The following is a 17667-nucleotide window of genomic DNA, read 5'->3' as shown; positions in this document are numbered from 1 at the left end:
ATGAGATATTCAGTTGTTTTAGAATTTTAAATCTACATTCAAAGTTTTTTTTGTCTTTTGTATTGAACATAATATGTACGAAAGCATTCACTCTGTGTTCATGTTTCACCACACGCAATCGTTTAAATGCCAGGGTCATATACTGGCATAATATTTCTTCTAATGATATTAAAAAACATTATATCATGACATAACAACCAAGTATTTAGTGCATCACTTTAATAATAACAGAGCAACAGATCAGAAGAGATATTGAGTGAGCAGTAAATCTCACAGGGTTCATTTGCTTCGTGGTAAATTTTAGGCTGTAATAATTTATTTCAGCCACCAGAAAAACACTCTTTCTGAGGCTTCAATGCCTCGAATCTTTTTCGGCACAATCAGGAAGAAGCTTCAAAAGCTTCAGTGAGGCTTCATCCGCCCATCACTACTTTTCACTTTCCCATATGCACGAATGTAATAAACAAAAATAGCAAATTTTGGTCACCAAACCATTAGAGGCACAAAAAACTTAACGGTTCCAAGAGAAACATTTGCCTTCATGTGTATCTCAGCAGAGTCTGAGGACAGCGGTTAAAGCATGACTGCTTAGATCAGCGCCATCTTGGCCCCCCATATTATCACAAGTCCTGAGACTCGGCTCACCCAAATAGTGACGAAAACAATGTCAACAACCAATAGGAGAAGAGCTACGGGAAGACTGTATTTCACGTGAATGTTCATGTACAATCGATTTAATAAATACACATTTTGCAAGAATGATGTTCTTTATTGCATTAATTCTATCTAAAACAAAGGCAAATGTACAGTAGTGAAATTCTGTAATTCTTTACTATACAAGGCTGTAGCAAAAACAGGGGATAATGAAGCTTATAGGACGAGTTAAACACAAAATATATTCTATTTAAAAATATTAGGAATTAACAGTGTGGCAGAAAAATAAACTGTTAATAGGGACAAAAGTTATAAATACTCTGATAAATCAAAGTATTTATATACACATTATTTGTAACTTAGTATGTAATATATATATATTGTATGTAAACTTCACCAGAAGCATGATGGGAAATAATCTCAGAAAGAATCTAGTTGCAGTCTTGCAGTTAGTGATCCCCAGTCCTTATAAAATCTTAGCCTGTGAGTAAAAAGTCTGTGACGAGTCTCTAGATGTGAGAGGGTGTGAGACTTCAGTCTGTTAAAAGTCGTTTAGTGTATAGACAGCTTAAGCTTTTTTTATTTTAGCTTAGCCGGGGTATTCTTTTGAATTTTTTATGTTTTCATGTGTTTATGGTGATAATTCTGTTTTTCTCTGGTGATTTATACACTGATAAGGCAACACAAATTGACAGAACTACATAGTCAGCCAATTCCTGATTTGGTCCTAAAAATGGCGACTCTATACAGTAATACTCGAAAGAAGCAAGCTGAGATATTTACAAAAAAAAATATTTTTTTTAATACTTTTTATATTTTATACTTTTTATACTTTTATAAAAGTAAAAAATTTATTCCAGCACCCCATGTTGGCTTTTTCTCCCCTCAAACATACGAGTATATACTAGTATTCTAATTAACACCACTAATATAAAAATAATTACATTTTACATTTCTTCCATTATTAATTGCGATTAGTCGTAATTAATCACAGAATATTGTTTTTTGATTGATTGAATCCACTAGTTTTGATTCATTAAAGAAAACCACAGAAAACAAGTAAATCAAATACTGATGGCAAACAAACATTAAACAATGTAACAGTAATAAAAGCTCCAATATAATAACTCAAAAATAAGGTAAAAGCAGCACATACATAAAATAAAAATAAACACATACAAATGAATAATATAATATAAATGAATAATGAATTTTATATACAGCTTGTGTTTCTAATTCCAATTAAACCTCCCCAAAACACACACACACACACACACACTGTTACACACAGGGTTATTCTATTTTACACAGAGTCACTGAGGAGCCAGAACCAACCCAAACCCCTGCATAGAGGGGCTTAGTGAAGGTGGTGTAGAGTGTGTGTAAGTGTGTGAGAGTGTGTGAGGGTGTATCAGTGGAGACTCTGTAGAAGGACAGAATGCCGGCGGGACAGTCCACATACACTCCTACTCTCCTACAGCCGGAGGGAGGAGGGGGGAGAGCAGTTCTCTTATTATTGTGAAGAACAGAGTAACTGTTATTAAAGCAGTTCAGACACCAGGAGTTTATATTCCCTCCAAACTCACAGTCTGATCCTCCTCCTTTCCTGCTGATGGTTTTATAACTCAGAGCTACAGCAGCTCCTCCTCTCCTGCTCCACTCAGCCTCCCAGTAACAGCGTCCAGTAACTCCCTCTCTACTCAGAACCTGAGGAACCCAATTAAACCTCTCTGGATGATCAGGATACGACTGCTGCTCCTCTCCCCATCTACACTCCACCCTCCTGTTCTCCTCACTCAGAGAGAGAGAGCGGTGAGCTGTGTTTGGATCCAGTGTGAAATCACAGAACCCTGAACACAAGAACACACATTACACAGTGCTTATGACAGTGTGTGTATAATTGTGTGAGTGTGTGTTTGTGTGAGTGTGTGTTTGTGTGAGTGTGTGTTTGTATGTTTGTGTATGTTTGTTTGTGTGAGTGTATGTTAGTGTGAGTGTGTGTTTGTTTAAGTGTGTGTTTGTGTGTGTTTATGTAAGTGTATGTGTTAGTGTGTGTTTGTGTGTGTGTTTGTGTGGGTGTATGTTTGTGTGAGTGTGTGTTTGTGTGTGTGTGTGTGAGTGAGTGTGTGTTTGTGTGAGTGTGAGTTTGTGTGAGTGAGTGTGTGTTTGTGTAAGTGTGTTTGTGTTAGTGTATGTTTGTGTGAGTGTGTGTTTGTGTGGATGTGTTTGTGTGAGTGTATGTTTGTGTGTGTGTGAGAGTGTGTTTGTGTGAGTGTGTGTGTTTGTGTGAGTGTGTGTTTGTGTGGGTGTGTGTTTGTGTGGGTGTGTGTTTGTGTGAGTGTATGTTTGTGTATGTTTGTTTGTGTGGGTGTGTGTTTGTGTGGGTGTGTGTTTGTGTGAGTGTATGTTTGTGTATGTTTGTTTGTGTGAGTGTATGTTTGTGTATGTTTGTTTGTGTGAGTGTGTGTTTGTGTAAGTGTTTGTGTGAGTGTGTGTTTATGTAAGTGTATGTGTTAGTGTGTGTTTGTGTGAGTGTATGTTTGTGTGAGTGTGTGTTTGTGTGAGTGTATGTTTGTGTGGGTGTGTTTGTGTGAGTGTGTGTGTTTGTGTGAGTGTATGTTTGTGTGTGTGTGAGAGTGTGTTTGTGTGAGTGTGTGTGTTTGTGTGAGTGTGTGTGTTTGTGTGAGTGTGTGTTTGTGTGAGTGTATGTTTGTGTGAGTGTGTGTTTGTGTGAGTGTATGTTTGTGTGTGTGTGTTTGTGTGAGTGTGTGTGTTTGTGTGAGTGTATGTTTGTGTGTGTGTGAGAGTGTGTTTGTGTGAGTGTGTGTGTTTGTGTGAGTGTGTGTTTGTGTGGGTGTGTGTTTGTGTGAGTGTATGTTTGTGTATGTTTGTTTGTGTGAGTGTATGTTAGTGTGAGTGTGTGTTTGTGTAAGTGTTTGTGTGAGTGTGTGTTTATGTAAGTGTATGTGTTAGTGTGTGTTTGTGTGTGTGTGTTTGTGTGTATGTTTGTGTGAGTGTGTGTTTGTGTGGGTGTGTGTAAGTGTGTGTTTGTTTGCGTGAGTGTGTGTGAGTGTGTGTTTGTGTGAGTGTGTTTGTGTGAGTGTATGTGTGAGTTTGTGTAAGTGTGTGTTTGTGTGAGTGTGTGTTTGTGTGAGTGTATGTTTGTGTATGTTTGTTTGTGTGTGTGTATGTTTGTGTGAGTGTGTGTTTGTGTGAGTGTATGTTAGTGTGAGTGTGTGTTTGTTTGTGTGTGTGTGTTTGTGTGTGTATGTGTGAGTTTGTGTGTGTTTGTGTAAGTGTGTGTTTGTGTGTGTGGGTGTGTGTTTGTGTGAGTGTGTGTTTGTGTTAGTGTATGTTTGTGTGAGTGTGTGTTTGTGTGTGTGTGAGTGTGTGTTTGTGTGAGTGTATGTTTGTGTGTTTGTGTGGGTGTGTGTTTGTGTGTGTTTATGTAAGTGTATGTGTTTGTGTGAGTTTATGTATGTTTGTGTGAGTGTATGTGTGAGTGTGTGTTTGTGTAACTGTGTTTGTGTGAGTGTGTGTTTGTGTTAGTGTATGTTTGTGTGAGTGTGTGTTTGTGTGTGTGTGTGTGTTTGTGTGAGTGTGTGTGTTTGTGTGAGTGTGTGTTTGTGTGAGTGTGTGTTTGTGTGAGTGTGTGTGTGAGTGTGTGTTTGTGTGAGTGTGTTGGTGTGTGAGTGTGTGTTTGTGTGAGTGTGTGTTTGTGTGAGTGTGTTGGTGTGTGAGTGTATGTGTGAGTTTGTGTGTGTTTGTGTAAGTGTGTGTTTGTGTGTGTGGGTGTGTGTTTGTGTGAGTGTGTGTTTGTGTAAGTGTATGTTTGTGTGAGTGTGTGTTTGTGTGTGTGTGAGTGTGTGTTTGTGTGAGTGTATGTTTGTGTGTTTGTGTGTGTTTATGTATGTTTGTGTGTGTTTTTGTATATTTGTGTTAGTGTGTGTTTGTGTGAGTGTGTGTGTTTGTGTGAGTGTGTGTTTGTGTGAGTGTGTGTTTGTGTGAGTGTGTGTGTGAGTGTGTGTTTGTGTGAGTGTGTTGGTGTGTGAGTGTGTGTTTGTGTGAGTGTGTGTTTGTGTGAGTGTGTTGGTGTGTGAGTGTATGTGTGAGTTTGTGTGTGTTTGTGTAAGTGTGTGTTTGTGTGTGTGGGTGTGTGTTTGTGTGAGTGTGTGTTTGTGTGTGTGTGTGTTTGTGTAAGTGTATGTTTGTGTGAGTGTGTGTTTGTGTGTGTGTGAGTGTGTGTTTGTGTGAGTGTATGTTTGTGTGTTTGTGTGAGTTTATGTATGTTTGTGTGTGTTTTTGTATATTTGTGTTAGTGTATGTTTGTGTGAGTGTGTGTTTGTGTGTGTGTGAGTGTGTGTTTGTGTGAGTTTATGTATGTTTGTGTGTGTTTGTGTAACTGTGTGTTTGTGTGAGTGTGTTTGTAAGTTTGTGATTGTGTAACTGTTTGTGTGGGTGTGTGAGTGTTTGTGTGAGTGTATGTTTGTGTGTGTTTGTGTAAGTGTGTGTGTGTGGGTGTGTGTTTGTGTGAGTGTATGTTTGTGTGTGTTTGTGTGAGTGTATGTTTGTTTGTGTGTGTGTGTGTTTGTGTGAGTGAGTGTGTGTTTGTGTGAGTTTATGTGTGTGTGTGAGTGTTTGTGTGTGTGTGAGTGTGTGTGTGTGTGTTTGTGTGTGTGTTTGTGTTAGTGTATGTTTGTGTGTGTTTGTGTGAGTGTGTATTTGTGTGTGTTTGTGTAAGTGTGGGTGTGTTTGTGTGAGTGTGTGTTTGTGTGAGTGTGTGTTTGTGTGAGTGTATGTTTGTGTGTGTTTGTGTGAGTGTGTGTTTGTATGAGTGTGTGTTTGTGTGAGTGTGTTGGTGTGTGAGTGTATGTGTGAGTTTGTGTAAGTGTGTGTTTGTGTGTGTGTGAGTGTGTGTTTGTGTGAGTGTATGTTTGTGTGTTTGTGTTTGTGTGGGTGTGTGTTTGTGTGTGTTTATGTAAGTGTATGTGTTTGTGTGAGTTTATGTATGTTTGTGTGTGTTTTTGTATATTTGTGTGAGTGTATGTGTGAGTGTGTGTTTGTGTAACTGTGTTTGTGTGAGTGTGTGTTTGTGTTAGTGTATGTTTGTGTGAGTGTGTGTTTGTGTGAGATTATGTATGTTTGTGTGTGTTTGTGTAACTGTGTGTTTGTGTGAGTGTGTTTGTAAGTTTGTGTTTGTGTAACTGTTTGTGTGGGTGTGTGAGTGTTTGTGTGAGTGTATGTTTGTGTGTGTTTGTGTAAGTGTGTGTGTGTGGGTGTGTGTTTGTGTGAGTGTATGTTTGTGTGTGTTTGTGTGAGTGTATGTTTGTTTGTGTGTGTGTGTGTGTGTTTGTGTGAGTGAGTGTGTGTTTGTGTGAGTTTATGTGTGTGTGTGAGTGTTTGTGTGTGTGTGTGTGTTTGTGTGTGTGTGTGTGTTTGTGTTAGTGTATGTTTGTGTGTGTTTGTGTGAGTGTGTATTTGTGTGTGTTTGTGTGAGTGTGTGTTTGTGTGAGTGTGTGTTTGTGTGAGTGTGTTGGTGTGTGTGGGTGTGTGTTTGTGTGAGTGTGTGTTTGTGTTAGTGTATGTTTGTGTGAGTGTGTGTTTGTGTGTGTGTGAGTGTGTGTTTGTGTGAGTGTATGTTTGTGTGTTTGTGTTTGTGTGGGTGTGTGTTTGTGTGTGTTTATGTAAGTGTATGTGTTTGTGTGAGTTTATGTATGTTTGTGTGTGTTTTTGTATATTTGTGTGAGTGTATGTGTGAGTGTGTGTTTGTGTAACTGTGTTTGTGTGAGTGTGTGTTTGTGTTAGTGTATGTTTGTGTGAGTGTGTGTTTGTGTGTGTGTGAGTGTGTGTTTGTGTGAGTGTATGTTTGTGTGTGTGTGTTTGTGTGAGTTTATGTATGTTTGTGTGTGTTTGTGTGTGTTTGTGTAAGTGTGGGTGTGTTTGTGTGGGTGTGTGTTTGTGTGAGTGTGTGTTTGTGTGAGTGTATGTTTGTGTGTGTTTGTGTGTGTTTGTGTGAGTGTATGTTTGTGTGTGTTTGTGTGAGTGTATGTTTGTGTGTGTGTGTGTATGTTTGTGTGTGTGTGTGTGTGTGTGTGAGTGAGTGTGTGTTTGTGTGAGTTTATGTGTGTGTGTGAGTGTTTGTGTGTGTGAGTGTGTGTGTGTGTGTGTTTGTGTTAGTGTATGTTTGTGTGTGTTTGTGTGAGTGTGTATTTGTGTGTGTTTGTGTGGGTGTGTGTTTGTGTGAGTGTGTATTTGTGTGTGTTTGTGTGGGTGTGTGTTTGTGTGAGTGTGAGTTTGTGTGTGTGTGTTTGTGTGAGTGAGTGTGTGTTTGTGTGAGTCTTTATTTGTGAGTGTGTGTTTGTGTGAGTGTTTGTGTGAGTGTGTTTGTGTGAGTGTGTTTGTGTGATTGTGTGAGTGTATGTTTGAATGTGTGTTTGTGCGAGTGAGTGTGTGTTTGTGTGTGTTTGTGCGAGTGAGTGTGTGTTTTTGTGAGTGTGTTTGTGTGAGTGTGTGTGTGTTTGTGTGAGTGTGTGTTTGTGCGAGTGAGTGTGTGTTTGTGTGAGTGTGTTTGTGAGTGAGTGTGTGTTTGTGTGAGTGTGTTTGTGTGAGTGTGTTTGTGTGAGTGAGTGTGTGTGTGTTTGTGTGAGTGAGTGTGTGTTTGTGTGTTTGTGTGAGTGAGTGTGTGTTTGTGTGTTTGTGTGAGTGAGTGTGTGTTTGTGTGTGTGTGAGTTTGTGTTTGTGTGAGCGTATGTTTGTGTGTGTTTGTGTGAGTGTATGCTAGTGTGAGTGTGTGTTTGTTTAAGTGTGTTTGTGAGTGTATGTTTGTGTGTGTGTGAGTGTGTGTTTGTGTGAGTCTTTATTTGTGTGAGTGTGTGTTTGTGTGAGTGTGTGTTTGTGTGAGTGTGTTTGTGTGAGTGAGCGTGTGTGTTTGTACGTTTGTGTGAGTGTGTGTTTGTGTGAGTGTGTTTGTGCGAGTGTGTTTGTACGTTTGTGTAAGTGTGTGTTTGTGTGAGTGTGTTTGTGTTTGTGTGAGTGTGTGTTTGTGCGAGTGAGTGTGTGTTTGTGTGAGTGTGTTTGTGAGTGAGTGTGTGTGCGTTTGTGTGAGTGTGTTTGTGTGAGTGTGTTTGTGTGAGTGAGTGTGTGTTTGTGTGAGTGTGTGTTTGTGTGAGTGTGTTTGTGTGAGTGAGTGTGTGTTTGTGTGTGTGTGTTTGTGTGTGTGTTTGTGTGAGTGTTTGTGTGTGAGTGTGTGTTTGTGTGTGTGTGTTTGTGTGAGTGTTTGTGTGAGTGTTTGTGTGTGTGTTTGTGTGTGTGTTTGTGTGAGTGTTTGTGTGAGTGTTTGTGTGTGTGTTTGTGTGAGTGTTTGTGTGTGTGTGTGAGTGTGTTTGTGTGAGTGAGTGTGTGCGTGTGTTTGTGTGAGTGTATGTGTTTGTGTATGTGTGTGTGTGAGTGAGCGTGTGTTTGTGTAAGTGTGTTTGTGTGAGTGTGTTTGTGTGAGTGTGTGTGTGTTTGTGTGAGTGTGTTTGTGTGAGTGTGTGTGTGTTTGTGTGTGTTTGTGTGAGTGTGTTTGTGCGAGTGAGTGTGTGTTTGTGTGAGTGTGTTTGTGTGAGTGTGTGTGTGTTTGTGTGTGTTTGTGTGAGTGTGTTTGTGCGAGTGAGTGTGTGTTTGTGTGAGTGTGTTTGTGTGAGTGAGTGTGTGTGCGTTTGTGTGAGTGTGTTTGTGTGAGTGTGTTTGTGTGAGTGTGTTTGTGTGAGTGTGTTTGTGTGAGTGTGTTTGTGTGAGTGTGTTTGTGTGAGTGAGTGTGTGTTTGTGTGAGTGTGTTTGTGTGAGTGTGTTTGTGTGAGTGAGTGTGTGTTTGTGTGTGTGTTTGTGTGAGTGTTTGTGTGTGTGTTTGTGTGAGTGTTTGTGTGTGTGTGTGAGTGTTTGTGTGAGTGTTTGTGTGAGTGTTTGTGTGTGTGTTTGTGTGAGTGTTTGTGTGAGTGTTTGTGTGTGTGTTTGTGTGAGTGTTTGTGTGAGTGAGTGTGTGCGTGTGTTTGTGTGAGTGTATGTGTTTGTGTATGTGTGTGTGTGAGTGAGCGTGTGTTTGTGTGAGTGTGTTTGTGTGAGTGTGTGAGTGAGTGAGTGAGTGTGTGTTTGTGTGAGTGTGTTTGTGTGAGCGAGTGAGTGTGTGTTTGTGTGAGTGTGTTTGTGTGAGTGTGTTTGAGCGAGTGAGTGTGTGTTTGTGTGAGTGAGTGTGTGTTTGTGTGAGTGTGTTTGTGCGAGTGAGTGTGTGTATATGTGTGTGTGTTTGTGTGAGTGTTTGTGTGAGTGTGTGAGTGAGTGAGTGAGTGTGTGTTTGTGTGAGTGTGTTTGTGTGAGCGAGTGAGTGTGTGTTTGTGTGACTGAGTGTGTTTGTATATGTGTGTGTGTTTGAGAGAGAGAGAGAGAGAGAGAGAGAGAAAGCGTGTGTTTGTGTTTGTGTGAGTGTGTTTGTGTGAGTGTGTTTGTGTGTGCTTGTGCGAGTGAGCGTGTGTTTGTGCGAGTGAGCGTGTGTTTGTGCGAGTGAGCGTGTGTTTGTGCGAGTGAGTGTGTGTTTGTGTGAGTGTGTGTTTGTGTGAGTGAGTGTGTGTTTGTGTGAGTGTGTGTTTGTGTGAGTGTGTCTGTGTATATGTGTGTGTGTTTGTGTTTAACTTACATTTCTTTGGTCCTGGTTTTATTCTGATTGCCCCTCCAGATTCCATTCTACACAAACACACGCACACGCACACACACACACACACACACACACACACACACACACAGAAAACAGTGTTAACTAAAGTCTCTCTCTTGTTCTATATCTCCATTTGCGGTTCTACCAATTTTTTTTATTTATAATTCCCAGTGTTTGACATTTTGTGATATTTAAATAATTAAAATCATTGAATTTTATCAGGAGACAAAGAGAAAGGGCAGCTCTCTTTATTGTTTTTTACATTATAAATTATCTTAGCAAAAAAAAAAAAAAATTAACAAACATAATTTAAACAAAGAAATACTGTTTAAGTGACAACAAGTAATGAATAAAAAAGTAAACACATTTAGGCCCATAAATATTTGGACAGTGACGCAATTTTCATTATTAGGGGTCAGGATGCCACCAGACTGGATAAAGAAACAACTTGATTTTACACCATGTGAAATATTCCAGAACTAATGTATAGTTTAGAATAAAATATGTACTTCTGTCATCCTTACAGAACTATATCAAATGTTTCAGCACTGTAGACATAAATGTTATAACGTTTTAAACTCCAGTTATAAACTTTTTAAAGATTCTCAAGCCTGTAAATTCACCATCCAATCAGCTCACAGTAACAGAGATGCTAGTGTCTTTAGTGTGTAAAACTTGTTTACTGTAGAAAAATGGCACACTTTTTGATTTTTAATCAAATAAATTATTACTACTTTCCAAAATGAAAGTAATACTCAGAACATAAAGTTAATTATTAATTTTGATTTAAAGTTTTTAGCTTTTAGCTCCATTTACCCCCCGTTCATAGAAGACTCACTTGTGAGCTCCCTTTAGAGTTTACCAGTGATATAACAGAGCAAACAGAAAGTGCTCAGACTCTCTATAAACTCTGGCCATGAAGAAGATGCGGTTTGGACCCGTGGTTCTCTTTCTACATGATCACACTGGCTGTAGTTAGTTACTGAAAAAAACTGTCAGTGACTGAAAACTGAAAACTGGCTTAAATCGTGTAGTTTGGACCTGGCATAAAAAAACTAAATTATGCAATTTCTAAAACCTTCATTGACTAGAAAATTTTATTTTATCTGAGACACTTTTTATTTTCTGTTTTGATTAACGGTAAGCGTGTGACGAGACACTCATCTCACAAGACACTACTGGGTGTACTGAGGCAAGATATTAACAATATATATTTCAAAGTTAAAATATATGATTGAAAATATTTTTTAAACTGAAGCTCACAAAATGCTGAACTATAGGGGATTTTTCAATATGTTGAAAGTAATCATCCTATAATGGAGGTGAATAAAATTTTATTTTGAGTATTCTACTCTGTTTTTCCATAAACCAACAACGTATCTCCTATATGATCTCACATGAGTCTCTTCAGACCTTACAAATATCCCCTTGAGGTTCTATGCAGACCTGGCAACCTATCCGTTGTGTCAAGGTGCTTTCAGATTGCACACAATAAGCAGCACCACTGTACGACGAACCCCAGTGGGTTCAATTGTTTCACCAAAGCCAGCAGTTTGCCTCTGGGTGAGATTTACATCCTGATTGGTCTCTTCTTGTGCTTGTTGGATCTATCAGTGTTGTCTGTGGGCGGGATTTACGCTCATCCGTTCTCTTTTGCAGGGTTCAGTGTAGTTCTGCAGGTCATCGGCAGAGGGCTGGAATGCAGGGTACATAAAATCCACTGCTCCAGGTTATTTGACGCTTTTAGCCTGTAATCTACTGAAATAGGTATGTTTAGCTTATGTAGCTATTCGTTACATAAATAGGTTTTTAAAATAATTATGTATTAATATAATATTTCAGCATTTTAATGGGTGAGTTTATTTTGCTCTTGCACTTTTGTTATATTTTATTTATGTTATTTAAAATGAATAATAAACATACACATTCTCAGACCCAGTCTTTGTTGAGATTTTTAGGAGAAGCACATTCATGTGGTTCAGTTCTGACAGTGCAGCTCATCAGATGATGTCATGACAGCTCCAGATTATCGTGACCAAGCCATATTTGCATGGGTTGGTATATTTGTGATTGTATGTTTGTGAGTGTGTGTACGTTGGTGAGAGTGTATGTTTAGGTGTGTATGCTTGTGTGAGTCTGTGTTTGTGTGAGTGTATGTTTGTGAGAGTGTGTTAATTAAATTGCTGTTTTAATTCCAGATTGCACATCTTAATATATAAAAACTGTCAGATTTTTTGACAGATTTTCTGCACATATTTTATTTTGCACTTTTTCCTTAACTGAAACATAGGGAGTTTGTTTTTACACTGTGTTCAGTATCAAAACTACAAGTAAGATTAATGTAAGCTGTTTGCTATTCTTAAAAATAGATTAATTATTTACAGTAACCTAATAATTTAATTCTCCACTTTTACCATAATTATAATTTTCAAACACACACCTAAGAAAAGTTGTTCATACCTGACTGTGTAGCCTGGATCTTCTGGTCTAGAAGAGAGCAGCTGTTGTCCTGATTCTCCTGGGTGGTTGTAGGTTAGATCCAATTCCTTCAGGTGGGAGAGACTTGAACTCAGAGCTGCAGCCAAAGAACAACAGCCATTTTCTGTGACCATACAACCAGATAATCTGCACAAAAAGAGGAAAATCAAAGTTTAGAGGAAGGAAAATCATTTATTTAGAATTTGGACAGCAGAAAGCTGGTTTTAACAACTACATGTTTTTGTTTATGTTCATCATTTGATACTACAGAAAACTGTAAATTTTATGAGCACATTAAATGCTCTTTAGGTTACATATCCAGTGTCAAAATATGTTAAAGCTTCAGCACTATACACTACTTAAACATAATATTTTGCCTGTGTTGTTTTCTAATTGCAGACTATATGTTCCGGTGACTACTGATGAAAGCTGAAGAGCTGCTTAGTGGTGGTCTATGGGGTCCTGACCATTGAGGAACAGGGTAAAAGAAGGATGATGTCTACAGTCTACAGAGAAGTCTACAGAGAAACAGAATCAAAGTTAAAGTCTGTTTTTATAGACCTATAAAGTGCTGCTATATGCTCAGTGGAGTAAAAATCATAACATGTGTAGAACCAAGGAGATTATTAGTGTTCAGTGTATTGAGTTTAGGAGTTTGTAAAGTATTGGAAATTCAATTAAAATATTCAAGAATCAAACAATATCAGTGGTACTAATTTGTAAAAGTGTAACAATAACTTGGTTCAACCATATTTCCATTCAGTAATGAATAACAGGAGGTACTGACCTGAGTGTCTCCAGTTTACAGTGTGAACTCTTCAGTCCAGCAGAGAGCAGTTCCACTCCTGAATCCTGCAGATCATTGTTACTGAGGTCCAGCTCTTTCAGGCAGGTGCTTTCCAGGTTTAAAACTGATCCCAGATTTTCACACGTCTTTTGACCAAGATTACATCTAGCTAGTCTGCAGAGTAACAAAACAAGACAAAAACATAAGAGAAAAAGATTTTAGTGGAGTATATACATTTAAACATATGTTTTTTTGTCATACTTACATTTTTTTTGGTCATTTTTACATTATGAAACAAGCTTTAATATCAGTCAAAGATAACGAGTAAATACAAAAATGTTTTTTTATTGACTTAATTTATTAGGGGAAAAACAATCTAAAAAGTTTCCCACCCCATGAATTAACTGTGATTAACTACATTTACTGGAGAGCGGAGTTCAATTTCACTACTAGCCACAAAGAGGGCCTGATTCTTGCCAGATTTGTAGAATCAAGAAATTACTTAAATAGAACCTGTCTGACAACATGAAGCAGATAAAAAAATTTATCGCTGTACTGCGTATCGATGGATTATCCTCATACAAAGCGCTATCTTTGATCGTGTTTTGCCTTGCTGTGTTTTGACCCGTTTTTACCAACCTTGAATTTGGCCTGCCCTTTGCCATTGCCTTGCTGTGTATGACCCTGGACTGTTCTACTCTGGGATGCACTCTCTGTATTGTTACTGTTTGCCGGTTTTGTCCCTTTTCTGCTTGACCATTGCTTTGCCTCATATTATTGTTAATAAAGCTCAGTTTTTATTACGTCTGCGTGTGTCTGTATTCTGCCCAGCCATGACAATAAGCAAACAAAGAACCCAGAAAAAACATTTAAAGACCTGCAGGTCTCAGTTGCCTCAGTTAAGGTCAGTGTTATTGATTCAATAATAACAAAGAGACTTGGTGAAAATGGTCTCCATGGGAGAGTTCCAAGGTAAAATGCACTCACTTTTGACCAAAAAGAAGACAATGCCCCATCTCACATTTATTAACAAACATCTTAATGATCTCCAGGACTGTGGGTAAATATTATTTGGACTGACGTGACAAAAGTGGGAATTTTTGGAAGGTGTGTGTCCCATTACATGTGGTGTAAAACTACACACAATTAAACAAAAAAAAAAACAATATTGAACATAAAAATAATTCTGTAAAAAAACAAAATTCCTCCACAGAAATGTGAAAGATTCATTGCCAGTCATAATCAGTGCTTGATTGCAGTTGTTGCCGCCAAGGGAGGAAAATCAAGTTATCAAGTTTAGGGGGTAAATAATTTTAAAACTGCTTTTATAATTACTTGGATTATATTTGTCTATGTAAGTATGATTTAAAAAAAGCAAAAACAAAGGTGTATTTTGTGCAGGTTTAAAATAATTAAGAAAGCCATAATTTTTGTAGACCATTTATCACTAGTTTAATATTTATCATTCAGTAATGAATAACAGGAGGTACTGACCTGAGTGTCTCCAGTTTACAGTGTGAACTCTTCATTCCAGCAGAGAGCAGCTCCACTCCTGAATCCTGCAGGTCATTGTTACTGAGGTCCAGCTCTTTCAGGCAGGAGCTTTCTGATTTCAGAGCACAGCAGATGGTTTCACAGTGTTTCATGGTGAGACCACAGCCACCAAGTCTGCACAAGAAGAGTAAACAGAGAGTACAGTTCAGTTAAAATAATGGGGTACCGTTTCAGGTGAATGGTCCTTTATGATTTATTGGAAAAAATTATCTAGGGGTAATTTCTTCCTATTATTTGTGTTCTGCAGCAAAATTCAGTAAGTCTTGCTGTGGCTCCTGCATGATCCCCTTGCTCAAGAAGAACCTGTAGTAAGAACATTTCTGACATGGAAAATCTCCAGCAATACACATCATATGTGAGAATCAGTGAACTTTTCAAATTATAGGACTTAAAACAAGGCATTTTTGTGCCATAGCACTGTTAGAGATGCTGAAAAACCTCTCAGCAACGTCGTAGAATTTGTATATGGTCTAGTTGTAGCTACCACACTCTATAGAGCACTACTGACAGTGTTTTGTCATTATTTCTAAAACATTTACAGCCATTATATACATTTAGATACTCACAGAGCCTTTCTGCAGTTGTTCACAGCTGGAAACAGTTTCATATAAGCAATTCTTGATGTGTTGTATTTTTTCAGATCCAGCTCATCCAGCACCTCCTCTGAGGTCTGCAGCATGTAGTAAAGAGCAAAACACTCTAGAGCAGACAGATCCTTCCTTGAGCTTTTGTCTGAATCTATGTATTTCTGAATCTCTCTGGGTAAATCCTGGTCATGCATTTCAGTCAGACAGAGGAACAGGTTAACATATCTGTCAGCAGCAAGATCTTCTGCTGAGATTAAATGTTTGATGTAAGTCACTGTTAGTTTGATACTCCATGAGGTTCTCTCTGTGTGGATCAGGAGGCTCTGTAGGACCTTCTGACTGGAATCCAGAGAGATGCCCAGCAGGAAACGGAGGAAAAGATCCAGATGTCCATTCTGACTCTCTGAGGCTTTGCTCACTGCTCCTATCAGGAGCTCATCCAGTGGGACATTTTCAGGCCATTTTCTGTTTTGTGGTTTAAAATCCATCAGCTCCTCCATGTTCTTGCTCAGGTAGCAGTGAAACACATAGAAAGCAGCCAGGAACTCCTGAAAGCTCAGATGTACAAAGCTGTAGACCTTCCTTTGATAAAGCACACATTCCTCCCTAAAGATCTCAGTGCAGATCCCAGAATACACTGAGGCCTCAGTGAGATCAATACCGCACTCTCTCAGGTCCTCTTCATAGAACATCACGTTCCCCTTCATCAACTGATTAAAAGCCAGTTTAGCCAGTTTCAAAAGCATGGTTCTGTTAGATTCCAGCAATTCCACTGGATTACAGTTGAAGGTCTCTGCATACTTCTCATTCTTCATGTTGGTCTGAGTGATCAGAAAGTGGGAGTACATCTCAGTCAGAGTTTTAGGGATTTCTGTATTACTCTGTTTCATGATTCTCTGAAGCACAGTGGCTGAGATCCAGCAGAAGACGGGAATGTGGCACATGATGTGGAGACTCCTCACTGTCTTAATGTGGGAGATGATTTTCTGGGCTTGGTCTTGGTCACTGATTCTCTTCCTGAAGTACTCCTCCTTCTGTGGGTCATTAAACCCCTGAATTTCTGTCACACGGTTGATACACTGAGGAGGAATCTGATTGGCTGCTGCTGGTCGGGAGGTGATCCAGATGTGAGCAGAGGGCAGCAACTCTCCTTTGAGAAGGTTTGTCATTAACACACCCACTAATGATGTTGCGGTGATGTCAGACACTTTCTCACACTGTGAAAAATTCAGTGGAATTCTGCTTTCATCCAGACCATCAAAGATGAACACAACTCTGCGCCCATCACATATCCTAGAGTCCAGGTCTTTGATCTCAGGATGAAAAGTACAGAGAAGTGTGTAAAGACTGTACTGCTCATATTTAATCAGGTTCAGCTCTCGGAATGGAAGCACGAACATGAAATCTACATCCTGATTGGCTTTTCCCTCTGCCCAGTCCAGAATGAACTTCTGTACAGAGACTGTTTTTCCAATTCCAGCAATGCCTTTAGTCAGCACAGTTCTAAGCTTTTTTGGTCCTTTATCTTTTATCATTTTGTTTCGTCTGACAAGATTAACCATCACAGCTGTACTGTTCACTCCTTCCATTTCTTCTTCAGGATCTTCTACAGGTCTAAAGATGTCTAAGCAGTTGATTGGAGTTTCCTGTAAGTATTTGTTTGAAGTCTTCTCCATCTTTATAATCTCATGTTCTTCATTAACCCCTTCACTCTCTCCCTCTATGATGTAGAGCTGTGTGTAAATCCTGTTCAGGAGGGTTCTGTTCTCTGGTGTTTTGATTCCCTCAAATAAGCTCTCGTACCTGTTCTTCATACAGGTTTTGTGTTTCTGTATGACACTGTGAAGAACAAAATGTCAGGTAAGTAAATATGAGTAATAGTGTTAAAGAAATGATCTTAACATATCATATAATAATGTTCCCATAAAGAATGTGTCTGTGTAGGTTTTTCTGATTTTGATAATACTCCTGCATCAGTCACACATAATAAAACATTCAGCTCATTAAGGAATGATATCTGAAACAGAGAATGATGACTGGAAGGATAATCTGATATAAACTGCATAATCATAACACCAAATCATCAAACACAATATATTTAATGTTTTGTCTGGTCATTTTACAGCTAGTAAAAATAATTATTTAATAATTTAATAAAGGATGATTCTTTGAGGAGCAGAGGATCTGTCTAAAAAATAATGTTCCCAGAAGAAAGACTGTAAGAAATCTGCATATTCCTACACTACAAGCCATGATATAATTAAACTATTCAAGGAATCAGGAGGGGCGGCACAGTGGCGCAGTGGGTAGCACTTCCGCCTCACAGCAAGACGGCCTGGGTTCGATTCCCGGCTGGGGCAACCCGGGTCTTTCTGTGTGGAGTTTGCACGTTCTCCCTGTGTCTGCGTGGGTTTCCTCCGGGTGCTCCGGTTTCCTCCCACAGTCCAAAGACGGCACGTTCAGGCTAATTGGAACTTGATTGAAATTGCCCCTTAGGTGTGAGTGTGTGAGTGTGTGAGTGAATGTGTCTGTTTGTCTGTCTGTGTCCGTCTGCCCTGCGATGGATTGGCGGCCTGTCCAGGGTGTATCCTGCCTTCCGCCCGATGCCTGCTGGGATAGGCTCCAGCACCCCCCGCGACCCTTCACGGATTAAGCGGTTGACAATGAGATGAGATGAGAAGGAATCAGGAGGAAATAAATGTGTAAAGAGAAGAGCACAAGGCTGAACAACTGTGAAATCTGATCCCTCAAACTCACTGCACCAAGAACTGTCATTTAACATCAGAAGCTGATAGAACCACATAAACAAAATATTACTTTAGAAAGTTACAATTACAAAAACTACTTAAATATTCATGTTAACCATGTCCAGAAGTGGTGTTGAGTTTTCTGGGCCAAACCAAGCAGGATTCTAGCTC

The 17667-nt window shown here is 39.1% G+C and overlaps 2 protein-coding genes across 2 annotated transcripts in view; one reads left to right on the top strand and one right to left on the bottom strand.

Annotated features, from left to right (window-relative positions):
* The window catches only part of LOC103030810 (NACHT, LRR and PYD domains-containing protein 12-like), a 300969-nt gene that overhangs the window by 5163 nt on the left and 278139 nt on the right, over window positions 1-17667 (top strand). The gene's annotated exons all lie outside the window — the stretch shown is intronic.
* On the bottom strand, window positions 1864-16594 carry LOC111196148 (NLR family CARD domain-containing protein 3-like). The gene is made up of 6 exons (XM_049468161.1): window positions 14729-16594; window positions 14103-14276; window positions 12609-12782; window positions 11804-11968; window positions 9326-9372; window positions 1864-2504 (listed from the first exon to the last, which is right to left on the bottom strand). Exons 1-6 carry the CDS (start codon window positions 16561-16563, stop codon window positions 1948-1950), a joined length of 2952 nt encoding a protein of 983 aa, XP_049324118.1. The 5' UTR covers window positions 16564-16594; the 3' UTR covers window positions 1864-1947.

Source organism: Astyanax mexicanus, chromosome 1 (genome assembly GCF_023375975.1).
Source record: "Astyanax mexicanus isolate ESR-SI-001 chromosome 1, AstMex3_surface, whole genome shotgun sequence".
NCBI classification, from domain to species: domain Eukaryota; kingdom Metazoa; phylum Chordata; class Actinopteri; order Characiformes; family Acestrorhamphidae; genus Astyanax; species Astyanax mexicanus.
This window is presented reverse-complemented; position numbering and strand designations above follow the sequence as displayed.

Bases quoted from the DNA above. Each gene is read 5' to 3' on its own strand.
- LOC111196148 (XM_049468161.1), bottom strand. From the start codon at position 16,563: ATGAAGAACAGGTACGAGAGCTTATTTGAGGGAATCAAAACACCAGAG. The intron at 11,969-12,608 runs GTCAGTACCTCC...CTTTTTGTGCAG, and splicing joins TGTAAACTGGAGACACTCAG to ATTATCTGGTTGTATGGTCA. The intron at 2,505-9,325 runs GTAAGTTAAACA...TCTTGTGTTCAG, and splicing joins AAAACCAGGACCAAAGAAAT to GGTTCTGTGATTTCACACTG.